Source organism: Centruroides vittatus, unplaced genomic scaffold (genome assembly GCF_030686945.1).
Source record: "Centruroides vittatus isolate TY-2023 unplaced genomic scaffold, ASM3068694v2 scaffold_2520, whole genome shotgun sequence".
NCBI lineage: Eukaryota > Metazoa > Arthropoda > Arachnida > Scorpiones > Buthidae > Centruroides > Centruroides vittatus.
In genome coordinates, this window is record NW_027122689.1 from 411,584 (window position 1) to 424,971 (window position 13,388).

The 13,388-nt window shown below is 33.2% G+C and overlaps 1 protein-coding gene across 1 annotated transcript in view; it reads right to left on the reverse strand.

The window, feature by feature from the left end:
* The window catches only part of eIF3i (eukaryotic translation initiation factor 3 subunit i), a 43,482-nt gene extending 32,029 nt beyond the window's left edge, over positions 1 to 11,453 (reverse strand). The window contains exons 1-3 of the mRNA XM_067285363.1: positions 11,355 to 11,453; positions 5,806 to 5,986; positions 2,659 to 2,724 (exon numbers count right to left, since the gene is read on the reverse strand). Of these exons, the coding sequence (XP_067141464.1) occupies positions 2,659 to 2,724; positions 5,806 to 5,986; positions 11,355 to 11,357 (250 nt within the window). The 5' untranslated portion in view covers positions 11,358 to 11,453. The remainder of the gene's footprint in view (positions 1 to 2,658; positions 2,725 to 5,805; positions 5,987 to 11,354) is intronic.
* Between the last annotated feature and the right edge of the window lie 1,935 nt (positions 11,454 to 13,388).

The following is a 13,388-nucleotide window of genomic DNA, read 5'->3' on the forward strand; positions in this document are numbered from 1 at the left end:
GTGTGTGAATAGTTTTTTCCGCAATGAATTTAGTAAAAATTAAAACAAGAAACTGGCTAACAGACACATGGAAACTAATTTAAAACTAGCAGAGACGAATATTTAACCAAATATTTCCAATATATTACGTTTACATCAGTTCCAGAAGCTAAATTAAGTATACCTATGCTAATTTATAATTATATATGAATAAATAATTCTGATTTACCAACATTTTTTTTTCTCTTTCTCTTGTATGCGGCTCGCATCAGTTGAAAAGTCTTAAAATGCGACCCTTACATAGAAAAAGGTTGCCCATCCCTGGTCTAGTCCAATCTGGAGCAGGGTCAGTAGCTCACATTCAGGTCTGCCTTAGACAGGATCCCAGTGTGATATGTCTCACTATGCTGACCCCCTCTGGAAAAACTGAACCACCCAAGAGAAAGGCAAAATTGCTTTGTTTCCCCCAACCATTAAGCCTACAGGACATTAGTGTACATAGTGTTGACATATTTTCAGAAGATCCTTAAATTATATCAAAAATTGCTAAATTCCTTTTCTGCTACTGTCCCAATTAAGCATTTAAATTATGTATTAATTTATTAGTTTGGTTTCAATTCTTTGAGATTTGGCCCAATAAAGCAGCTGCCCCAATTAAACAGAATCAACTGTATAAAATTGGAAAGTAAAATGGATGGAAATGCTGTATGGAAGTTTAAATGGTGCGCTGATGTATTTAGCTCAGGGAATTCATCCCAATATAGAATTCAGCATACATTATATCAGTCAGTTCAACAAATCTCATGATTTAATGCATTGGACAGTGGCAAAGTGCATATTGCAATATTTGAAAGGTGCAAAAGAGTTGTCTCCATTACAAAATCTGTGAAGACAAGTTACATGGGTTTGCTGATACAAGTTGGAATTCTAGGGCATGTAATAGAAAATTTATAACATGTTACAATTTAGATTAATAGGAGAAGCAATAAGGTGGAAGTCAATGAAGTAACATAACATAAGTCTTTCAACTTGTAAATCAGAACTCATTGCTACCTGCAAGGTTGCAATGAGGAAGCAAAGTGGTTATGTAAATTATTAGAAGTGATGCAATTTGAATGACATTTAGAAAAAGCTACACCAATGTACTATGATAACCTCTCATCGGTATCATTGATGAATAATCCTAGTATCACCAAAGAACCAAACATAATGAATTAAAATACTAGTTTATCCAAAAAAAGATAGAAGAAAAAATTTACAATACAGCATATATTTACTGAGGAGATGGTGACCAATTATTTGACAAAACTAATATCCATCAAAAAGAACAGTTATTGTACTTGAATCAGGATTGAAAAATTATTCATTAATACAAGGTAAATATGTAATATGGAAACACATTCCTTGAAATAGTGTTAATTGAGTATTATATTGTTAATAGAATTTTATTTTCATTTATACATTATCAATAAGTTATTGATAATGATTTATTAATGGTATAATTTTTGTTTGTTCACATGGGCAGGAGAGTGTTTATGACATGAAACAAACAAAAGAACAAAATTAATAGTGATAATTCTGTGTATCTCTTATTTTCTTTGTTGATTTGTTTTTGTTACAAAACCTCCACTTCCATTTTTGGGTGCAGAGCAGTCTTATGGAGGAAGCATGCCTGACTGGGCATTTCCTTGGCAAGCTCACAGCTACATGAGGAATTATCAAGATATTTTCTTTATCAGACAGGCTAGATCAAAGAAAGCCTGACAAGTCAAGAGTAATGTTAAATCTACGCTTATCTTTTTTCATCCCTCCTCATCAGAAAGTGAAGGTAGAATTCTATTGTAAAATCTTAGGGTAGCTGAAGGAAAACATAAGAAGAAAATATCCAAAAAATAGTGCAATAAAAACTAGGTTCTCCATAAACACAACACTAAACCACACACACCTTTAACTGTGCAAATGTTTTTGGCTAAAAACAATTTCATCATACTTGTCCAATTTAACTCCTCGCTTTCTGTTTCTAAAAGGAAAATAAAGTTAACCTGTCCTGCGCTGTTCCCAAAAATTTTCGTGTTGACCCCATTGACCTGTTTAGGCGACCCAATATTTCTTTGTCTGCATTGGAATGTTTTTAATACTAGATGTCACTATGATTTTTATATTAAATACTTTTTTATATTAAATTTTTATATTAAAACAAACTTTTGAAATATAATTTTTTATATTTTTCAATATATTTATTTTGTTTGTGCAACATAAAAAAATAATTTTTAACGACACAGTAAACACAATTGTTATTTAAAAAAAAATTTCGTTAGGCTTAAAATCTACGAAAATTCAACATGGCGTTACAAGCAACAGAGAAGAATTTCAACATCGGATAGGTTAAAGGGATAAAATTTGACATAACAGAGGCGAGTGAAGTTGAATCACAGACAGTATTAAACACAGTCATCAAAAAAGGACTTCCAGTATGCATTCCATTTGTGCAGAAGCAATGGAATCATTGTGCACACTCCCAAGGAGACTAGTGTGAAGGTGACAGTGGTGAATAAAATCCATGTGTAATGTAATTTTATTTATAAATCAATTTTGAAAACTTTTGGATAGTATCTCAAATTATTTAAAATTATAAAACACAATTTTATTAATTTAAGAATAAAAAGATAAAATTCTAACCTCTTTCGCAATCCCATATTCTACAGGTATTATCTGCAGCTCCAGTAGCAACTCTAGTTGTATCCCCTTGTTAAAGTTTAGGTATTAATGATATAAATTTTCTTATAAATGAAAAAATTAACCTTACAAATTATTAAATTAATTTAATTTGAAATAAAGAATCAATAAATAATAAGTGTCACTTCAGAAATTTCTAAAATAATTTAAAATACATATTATATAAAAGTTAGAGTTAAACATCATTAAAAATTTCTACAGAAAATCCTTGAAAATCTAAACTAATAGGGGTCCAAACCTGTGCCAAAGTAGCAATGTTTCGGATTATCCAAAATTCTTTTTCCTGGTGTATATTTTATGTTTGTGTGGAATTTCTGAATAAACTGGAGTTGAATGAACCCATTTAATTATGTCAGCATGACTGACACCACTCAGTTTTTTGAGAGCCGACAAACTCTGTTCACACATTTGAAGGTTTCAACCTCTTTCTGTATGTAAGAATATGACTGTATGGAAAGGAAGTGTATTACCATTTTTAAGTTCTGATAACAAATTTTTTATTTATTTTGAGGGTTTGTAAATACCATATCCTGGTTGGTGCAAAGTAAGTGCAGCAGCCACACACTTTGTTCAGAGATTCAATTTGTTTTTTAATAATGGCTTGCATTTTCTGTAATCCACCCTGTAATTTGATCAGTGTTTCAAATTACAGTCAAATTATAGTGTGTTACAAAATCATAGTTGATTTTGTAACACACAATAAATTTAATTACTATGCTGCTGTGCAATTTTTTCATTATCAAATTTTATAAAATGTAAAATTGTTTTGCTGATACAATCATTTAATAGGGTTATATACACAGGAACTCTTCTACTTAAGAATACTCAACTTACAAACTTTCAGATTTACAAACAATTTGACCATACATCTAATCTTTTAATTTTGCATTGATTCTGAAGTTCTCTTACTGCTCATGGGGCTGGCATTGAAGTTACTCTTTGGCCAGAAATAATAAATTTTTAATAAATAATTGATGTTGCTTATTTCTATTGTGTATCATCCATTGTAACTCATATAGTAGAACTCAAATCAATGACATTGGAGTAACTGCATTCTTTGCTATTGTTTACAATTTTTATAAACTTTTATGATTAGTGCTTCAAAAATGCACCAAAACATAATAGTAATCTAGTGAAGATAAATGCAAGAAGTGTTGCTCTTTCACCATGAGAACTAAACTGGACTTTATAAAACTAAGTGCATTAGGAGAAAACTACTGTGTTTGAAATACCCACTAGTAAGCAGTAGCAAGTGTGTAAATAAACATAATGTATTCTAAGTACATTAAAGGATCAAACACTAACAATAAATGGTTGTTCTGTGTACAAATGAACTTTTCGGCTTAGTTTTCGACTTATGACAAAAGCTCGGGAACCTAACCTATTCATATCTAGGAGAGCATCTGTGTAAAGACAAAAAGAGCATCGTCTATTTGAATATGTGTTTTCATCTTACACTGCCGAGTCTTAAGATGTTTCCTAATTTGGGAAATTCCTTGCATTACAGTTATCCTACAATAGATAGATCAGTCAACAATTTTTGACAGTTTGCATAATGTAAACTGTTTTAAATAATAAGTAATTTTTAATTCAATATTTCTTAAGTACATAAATAGTGTTAATAAAAGTTCATTTGTACACAGGACAACCATTTATTACTAGTGTTTGATCCTGGCTGCAACAACTCGATTGAGAGTTGTTTTACTTTTTAAACCATACAATTTGATAAATTTAAGACTTATTATACAAGGTGACAAAAGAGTGCTGCAAAATAATATTAAATGGTTTAAAAATTTTTTGAAATCTTTCAAGCAAGCTATATATATATATATATATGTTACTGCTAAAGCTCGAAAGCCATTAATGTGTACATTACCTAGCTAATCTCCAGATTAACTAGGTTGATCCATTAACGTGCAGAATCAACAGTTTTCCGCATTTTACCTAGGTAACTGCACATTAACGACTTCCGTATCGCAAATCAAGTGAGTAACTCGTACCTACCACCAGAGGGCTAGAAGCAGTTATTAATTGGATAAGGGACAGTATGGTGAGAAGAATTCTTTGTGTTTTTAATGTAAAAGTGTCAGAACCTCTAATGAAAGGCTGGCACTTGATCGTTTTTAACTTTGTGAATTTTTTACCTATTTTTTACCTTTTTGTGAAAGAAGTTTTTATTCTTCTAATAACACCATTGTAACTGTTACTTCTATGGTAGTGTGAAAAGGATTAAAGATAGACTCAAAAAATATTATATTTTTTTGTAAATAGTCTAAACTTCAAAATTGAAAACTCCTTTTAATCTTAATTTGTATTTTTTAAATGGTTTTAGAGTATGTTTTAATAGATTTACATTTTAATTTTAGTATCACACCACATACGATCTGTATGTGGTGTGATATTATATCATTTAGATTTTATTTTTTAAATCTTACATTTAATACTCAGCATATGACATTCTACATTACTTTTTCATGTGTTAATATTATAATAAAATTATTTTCCTTGTGACTTTACTTGAAACAAGTGTTTTAAAAGATTGTCGGCAGCCAAAGAGGGATCTTGAGCCAAAATGCATTCTGCAATGACAACTCTATGTGATTAATTTTGCGACACTCTTATGGCTACATTCCTGTATGATAAGTCCTAAATTTATCAAATTATGTGATTTAAGTTCAATAGTCATTAGGACAAGAAGCTTCAATTACATCATGGGAACTGTTTGATCACTCTCTGTACAGCCAGGATTTGGTGCCTAACAATTACAGACTTTTCAAGTACAGAAAGACATGTCTTGCATTGCAATGCTTTTACAATGACAGAGAGTTGCAGTCCAGCATTAATGTGGCTTTAATCACGGGTGTCAGAATTCTACAAAGACGGAATACAGAAGCCTGTTAATTGCTACAGGCATCTCAATTTAGCTGGAGATTATGTTGAAAAATAATCAAAACTAAAGTAAATATATAAGCATCTCTAAGTCTGATAGTCATATTAAAGCCAAATGCATAATAAAATTTTTCTAATTATTAAAACAACATTGAAATAGCTCTCACATTAAATTTATAAACAAGTAAAATAAAAGGATACAATTGACATCAATGCACCAAATAGCTCCAGTGTGTCCATTAAACGATCCAAGTCTTTCACCATTAATTGAATACCATGCATTTGGAATTATATCTTTGGAACATGAAAATAATAAGTCTCCTTCTCGATTATACTTGATCTGTGTTATTGCTCTTTCGTGACCATGTAACATCAAAGGCTTCTAAAATTTTAAAACATCAATTTATTATATACCATATATATTTTTTATTTAATACAGCTATATCTAAAATAAAAATTAAAATAATAATTTTACTATGCTGCTGCATAAGAATCAATGCCTGTTAATTCACAATTACAAGAAAATATCATCTAAACATTATTATATACAATTGAATTATATTGATAAATTGTAAATAGAAATTAGAGATTAAACTATGTCAGTATACAAATTATATTTTATAAATATGCAAAGATTCTAATCTTTGAAATGAATAAAACTGTTGAGGTACATTTTTTATTTTTTTCTACAAATTTTTCTGAAAGTAATGATTTACAGAAATCTACTTTTAAAAATTTAAATTATAAATAAGCTCCATAAAAATGAAATTTTCTGTATTTCATTAGTTATTTTAAATATAAATAAAATTAAAGCAAATGCAAGTGCAGCACTCCAAACTCTCTCTAGATCTTCCCAAGTTTAATAATCAATATACAGTTTTGAAAAAATTTCCATTACATCAGCAAATTTAAGAAAATTTTGAGAAAAAGTACAGGTATACCTCGAATTACGTCGTTTGTCAAAAAAGTATATGGAAAAATAAAAATCAAGTTTAAGTCATTTTATTCGACTTTACATCCGTCCGCCACAAATATTGAAGTCGTAATATCACTAGAAAAGCATTAAAAGCACATAAATCATATTAAAATATATGCATTTACAGTAAATGTTAATATAATCATCATAAATCCTAGAGAACGAAACACAAAAACATTTGTGTTTCTATGTTGTCGTCTTATTTAGCGGTCTTTAAGTGCTCATTATTGGCGTTTTCCATGGTAGTTCCAATATCTACCGTTTGGCATCGTTGTCGGCACCACTCGATATTGGTAAATTTAACATAAATTAGTTTATTTTCTACTATCGCAAAATAATTTTAATAACTGTATTTGTGATTTAACCTTAAAAAATCATCTTATTTTATAATGTCTTAGAGAAACCACATTCACAAATAAAGAGTTTGCAATGTACTGTAAACATCACCAAATTGTAAACATGTACTGTAAATTTTCAAGTATGTACTGTACGTACATGTATTTGTAAATTTAGATTACTTTTTTTCTGTACTATATTAAAAACTAAAATTTATTTGTTTGTAAGTTTAAAATAGATTCTTATTAACCATATATTATTAAAAATGCATTTATAAATAAAATACAGAACTGGGAATGGTAATTTGTGGTTTAGCCTAGTGACATGTAAATTCGGAGACAAGTAAATTTGACGAATGTTGCCTCTCCTGGAACCAATTACCGACGTAAGGTGAGGTATACCTGTATATTTATTTACAATTGTCATTTATAATTTCATAATTATTACTACTGTAATTTCATTCAGATAATCTACAGTTGACCTTTAAAGACAAATTCAATTCAATTATTTTATTGAGGTACTATGGTACAGTACATATCCAGTACCGCTAGGCACAACTGGATGAGTGTTAGAGTATACAAGGTATGACACATAAGGATTAACATGGAAACACGTAGGGAAGGAGTGAGAGTGTTAACTGGATACTATGACGTAAAATTACATATGAATGGTATGATTACAAAGAACATGGTGACAAATAATTACAGATGATAGACAACATGACAAGTGATTACTTAAAATAATAACAAAGTAACCGCAAACAATAAGTGCAACAAAGAGTGTAAAGAGCAAACAATAAGGGATAAATGGTAAGATAGAGTACGTAATATGCATTTACAAATAGAGATTAGGGCTATTACAAAAAAAAAAAAAAAATACAATATATACAAAAGCACAGAACAGAAGGTGCCGAGCTGAGCAGAAGAAACTATCTGGATGCTTGGGTGCCGTAAGGGGATGTTGGTCCTTTTGTTATATTGTTTGATGAGCACAATGAGTTGATTAAAGGTGTCCCTGTCATTGACCAGGTCGTTAAGTTGGTCATGTTCACTGTTAGGCCAGTGCCTTGCTTAAGATCAATAATAGTACGTAAATAAAGCCTCTCATGCTCCAGCATGGGACAGTCCAGGATATAATGTAGACAGCTGTCTTGAGAGTCACAGGTGGCACAGGTCCACTGTTGTGTGGGTTAACAAAGCATTTCAGATATGAATGAAAACGCCCGTGATTGGTGAGGAATTGGGTGAGTTGAAAGTTTGGAGTGATCCACTTGTACTTATACCTATTAGAGATGTTAGGAAGAAACCAATGGGTGATGTTGTTGCTGGAGTCCCAGTCGTGCTGCCAGTCAACAAGAAGATCATTCCAAAAGATTTTCTTGATGGTTTTCAGGTTAAGTTTATCATAGTCAATGTGCAAGGTTTGGTCAGTGGTAGCAGATTTGGCGAGGGAGTCGGCACACTCATTGCTGACATTGTTCTGGTGGGCATGTACCCAGTTGATGCTATAGGAGTTGTTTGAACTACTTTGGATCGTGTGGATGTCGTAGGCAATGGGATGAAGGTTACGGCGATTGAGGATAGAATGGCAGAACTGCTGTCATAATGGGGAGCGATGTTGGTGTTCTGGAAGGTTTCAGTGCTCCAATTGAGTGCATGTCTGATGGCGAGCAGCTCGGCCTGAAAAACTGAACAGTTACTGTGGAGGCGGGTCCTGTAATTGAAGATCTCGTTGCCCTTTTGAAATACCACAAAGCTACAGCCCACCATGTTACCAATCTTGGAGCCGTCAGTGTATAAGTCGATAGGAGTGTGATGAAAGGTAAGAGTAAAGTTAGGGAGCTCAGTGGGATAAGGCGAGTTGGCATAGATATATCTCTTGTAGTATCTACAAGCGATACATAGACGATATACTCGTACTTTGGAAATGTAAACCAGATATGTTGACATTCATGGCCCAGTTTAATAATAACTCCTATGGCTTAACTCTGGGTCTAGAACAGGAGAGCTACACCCAGGCCCATTTTCTCGACGTGAACATCACAGTTAAAGGATCAGACATCTGCACAGAAGTATATAGAAAACCACAAGTAGATCAATTGTATATCCCGGCACAGTCATGTGATCCAATGAGGTATAAGATAGCCGCATTTAATAGCTTGGTCAAAAGGGCGTACATCCACTCATCTACACCGCAGGCACTTACAAACAAGATCAACATGATTAACAATATTGCTGAACGACATGGGTATAATAATCTGGTGGTGGCACTATACAAGAAAACCCTTCAGCCCCAAAGAGCGGAACAAACAGAAGTACAAAGGCAAGAAGATAGCTTGAATAAGGACAGGATAATGGTTACATACAATCCATACTTAGAAAATCTATATAAAGAGATCGCCAAAAGAAAACAAGTCACCATTATATATAGATGTCCCACTATTTTTAACATGTTGAGTAACGGGAAAGATGCTCCACAGCAGGGCAAATTGGCTGGAGTGCAATCCCTATGAAAGATCATAGATGGGATAAAGAGTTAATATATGTAGGAGCCACAAAAAGAGCATTGGAGGTGAGGGTTAAGGAGCACAAAGCAGACATCGCGCATAACAGATATACAACCGCACTAGCACAGTATGCTACAGACCCAGAGATAGAACCATTTTTTAATGAGGCGAAAATAATACAAACAACGCAGCGGCTGCACCATTTAAGATGGATGGAAGCGATACGCATACATAAAGTAGCAAGGGAAGAAAAATGTATTAATAATAAAGAAGAATTATCATTATCGGTGGCCTGGCTGACCAAATTAATACACTATAATAGACCAAATTAAACGCTGGTCTATGATACGGGATAACATAAAGCTATACTTCCATCAACTGTGCACGCGCAGAATGACGAAGATGGCGTGTGTTTACGTAGAACTTTCAGAATTTTTTTTTTTTGAAAAGATTCTTGTCATCGAATAACTTGTCCATTGTCTGTTCACCTGAAGAAGAACCAGAGGTTTGAAAACGTTAGTGAGGAAAGAAGTATTCCTCACTAACGGATTGGTGTCATCACCACAGTTAAATCTCCACAGACCCAGGTTCGGTCACCCTTGGTTTCATTTCTCCCCATGGACCTCACCAGTATGGGTGCAGTTCATGCAAGTTAGACCATTTTCACAACATGGCAACCGACAAGAGAGTCATCATTATTTTATTACTATTAACAGTACTAGCAAAAAAAAGGCGAGATGATCAATAAAAAGTCAAGGAAACGAAGGACTCAACAGTCAAAAAGATTTGGGAACCCTCAATCAAATGTAACAAAGTTGTAAATTAATACATATTGAAAAATTCTTTGATCTCAAAACAGTTAAACATTGCAAAAACGTTCAAAAGAAAATGCTGGTTCCATGCTACGATGCATTAATCACAATCTTTTCACTTATTTCAGTCATTTAATTTGTCAAAACATCACGAGCAATTTTCAAATTTTTTGACCATCAAACAATTCCCCTCCGGTCATAGATCGGAAATACAGAAATACACATCACAAAATCGTATCGCAAAGTCCACGTCCAACCGCCAACATCCAGAGAAAGGGGGAAGGGTACCTGTCAGTCGTAGAAATTAGAGGTGAAACGGACCCCACGGAACGGTTTTCTCACTCAAACGGTGGCATCACACGAATCCAATCCAAGGAACAGACAAAGAAAGAGCGCCCGGCGAGATTCGCATCTGCCGCGAATCTCCCTCCAAAGAGGCGGCCAAGAAAGAGCAGGAAGGAGACCGCTCCCAGCCAGGAGAAAAACCAGACGTACGTTTCAAAATGATTTTGAAAACAAAAGCAAGAGTGGTCCACGTCTAATCAGGCTCTAAAGAAATGCAGAAGATCCTTGGACAAAAAAACTACAAACTCAAATTCTCAAGCAGAATTACCATTTTTCCATTTTTTTCATTTCCACTTACTTACGCGTAATGCCAAAATAAATCTTTACACCGATAATGTATTTAACTAAGAGTTATTTAATTATTTTCACTAAAACTTTTAATTATACAACTTTATTCAGTTTAATAATCCTTTCCAAACGAAATGACGAAAAATCGATTGCTTTTGATGCAGCGTAGGGTGGTCGGGAAGTTTAACACCTACCGACGAGTAAAACGATTTATTTCGGAAAGTTTCAGGTTTTACAAAAGACGCCATTAGTAAATCAAATCACTTCTTTTTGGTAAAAATTAATTAAATGACAACTGCTGAACGAAATTGGTGTTTTGTGGGATTTTCTTTGGATAAAAATGACCTGTCTCGACACGTGAAAAGTATTCTTAAATTCGATTTTTCCTTCTACGTACCGTTAACGCGACATATTTTAAAATAAAATTTTTCTCGACAATCATTCGTAGCTATTTTGTACTTATTGAAAAAACATTCATTTCTCTTACCATATTGAAATATTTATGAAAGGTGTCGCATATGGCTCATCCACACTTTCGTTCGAGATTCTAGTTAGGAAAACGACCACCAGAGGAGCTAAAGCCGTTGCCAATTTCTAATAAAATAAAATACTGTACATCGATTTACAAACTTCAATATTTTTTAAAATTAAAATTTAACTTTATCAATGTTACAACGTAATTATTTAAGTGTATATTATATAAAACTTATCAATAAAATAATGGAATCGGTGTTACTTTGCTAATCGTCACCACTGTGTTAAACTGTGTCATTTCCAGTCATCTTTTTCTTTTAACTCTGTTTGTCCTATGAATACTAAGAGACTCTTTTTTTGTCCTAATATGTGTTCGGGCAGATCCGCAGCTGGGTCGGAGCTCACATCGGAAATACAAGTTCCCGATTCAAATTCGAATCCAGGTTCGCCGGAGCGGCATTTGACGCCTTCGCCGTCCCGGCTTCCCACCCGTCTTTAGAAATACAAGATATTAAATCCACGGATAATAAAAAATAATTTGAAAGAAACTTTTGTGGAATGAGTCATTTAGTTTTTGGGTTTAGGTATTTTGATAAAATTATATTTTATTTTTCTTTATTATGATAAATGAATGCTCCTTAAAAAGATCGTATTATATAGTACATTACGATTGGCTGAAAAAAACCTTATCTTCCTAATCATAATAAATCTGACAAGAGAGTATATTAAGTTGGTTTGATTGGATGTGGCAACATAATATCTACCAAGGGATCATCCTTCCCGGGAGGTTTTTCACGAGAATCTGGCAGTTATTTAAGTGTTACATAATCGAAGAAAACGCGGAAAACTGCGACTCGGCCCGTTGGTCGAGCGCGAACCCACGACCAACTATCGAGTTCGATAACTCTATCCATTCGATTACTGGTGGTCGCGCAGAGTATTAAGACGTTGTCTAGTTCATAAGATCGCCAGTCGAATCTGCTTCGATCACTCGTCGGTTTTTATAATAATAGGAAACGTTGGTCCAAGTAGCGCACTAACTAGAATTTATGTCGTCCAGCTTATTTAAAAATTTTAAAGATTGTGGGTGCATACAAAACACAAACTTCACTTTTCAAAAATTACATTAAACAAAGTTTGAGACTTCTCGAGAAGGATTGAAAACTTATATCCGAATATTTACCATAATATTTTTTTCTCAAACGGAGACAATTTTGAGAAAATACTCGCAACAGAAAATAAAGCCTACTAGGATAAGTACACCTACGATTGAAAAGGCTATATAAAAAGTTGTTAATAAAAAATAACGAGTTAAAAGCAATTTTTAATAACTCAACTGAACATACCTTATTATTAAGAGCTTATTAAATATTAATATTTATCACAAGTGTGAAGTTTCTTTAAAAATTCTTTGTCACTTGAATCGGTACCTTTAAAATATGACAATATATTTGAGGAAGTTCCTATTGCTACTAGGTTTGCATTATGTTTCGCACATTTCAAGTGATTTTTAATGTCCGAACGCCCACCACGAGTTACTGAAAATTGTAAAAAGCGCAATTCATATTTCACTTCCTCAATACGATCGCAGACTTTTTTCAAAAACGGATAATCCTTTTTCAATCATCAGTAAACACACGGTGTTTTGGAATCTTGGAGAGTAAATTAATGTACTACAATACAAAATAATCGCAAATGCCAACTAGCAATTTAAACTGGACTAAGACAGAACATGCGCAAAAATAACGTGGCCAGTGTAAGTGTCGTCAACTCTAATTGAAACAAAATATCTAAAAAATGAAATAAAAGTATCTGGATCTCATAGGCTACGTGCTATTATAAATTCTGTGAAAAAATATCTGGACGAAAAAATAAAACGTCTAAATTCATTAAGCCATATGCTATAAATTATGGAGGAAAACATCTAGACAACGTACTTTAAAAGTACAGTCGGTGCTTACGAGATAAAAGAGGCTATCGCATTTCGAGAATGCGCAGGGGACAAAACAGTTTCTCGTGGTGGCCGGCAGGGGCGCTGTTACACCCC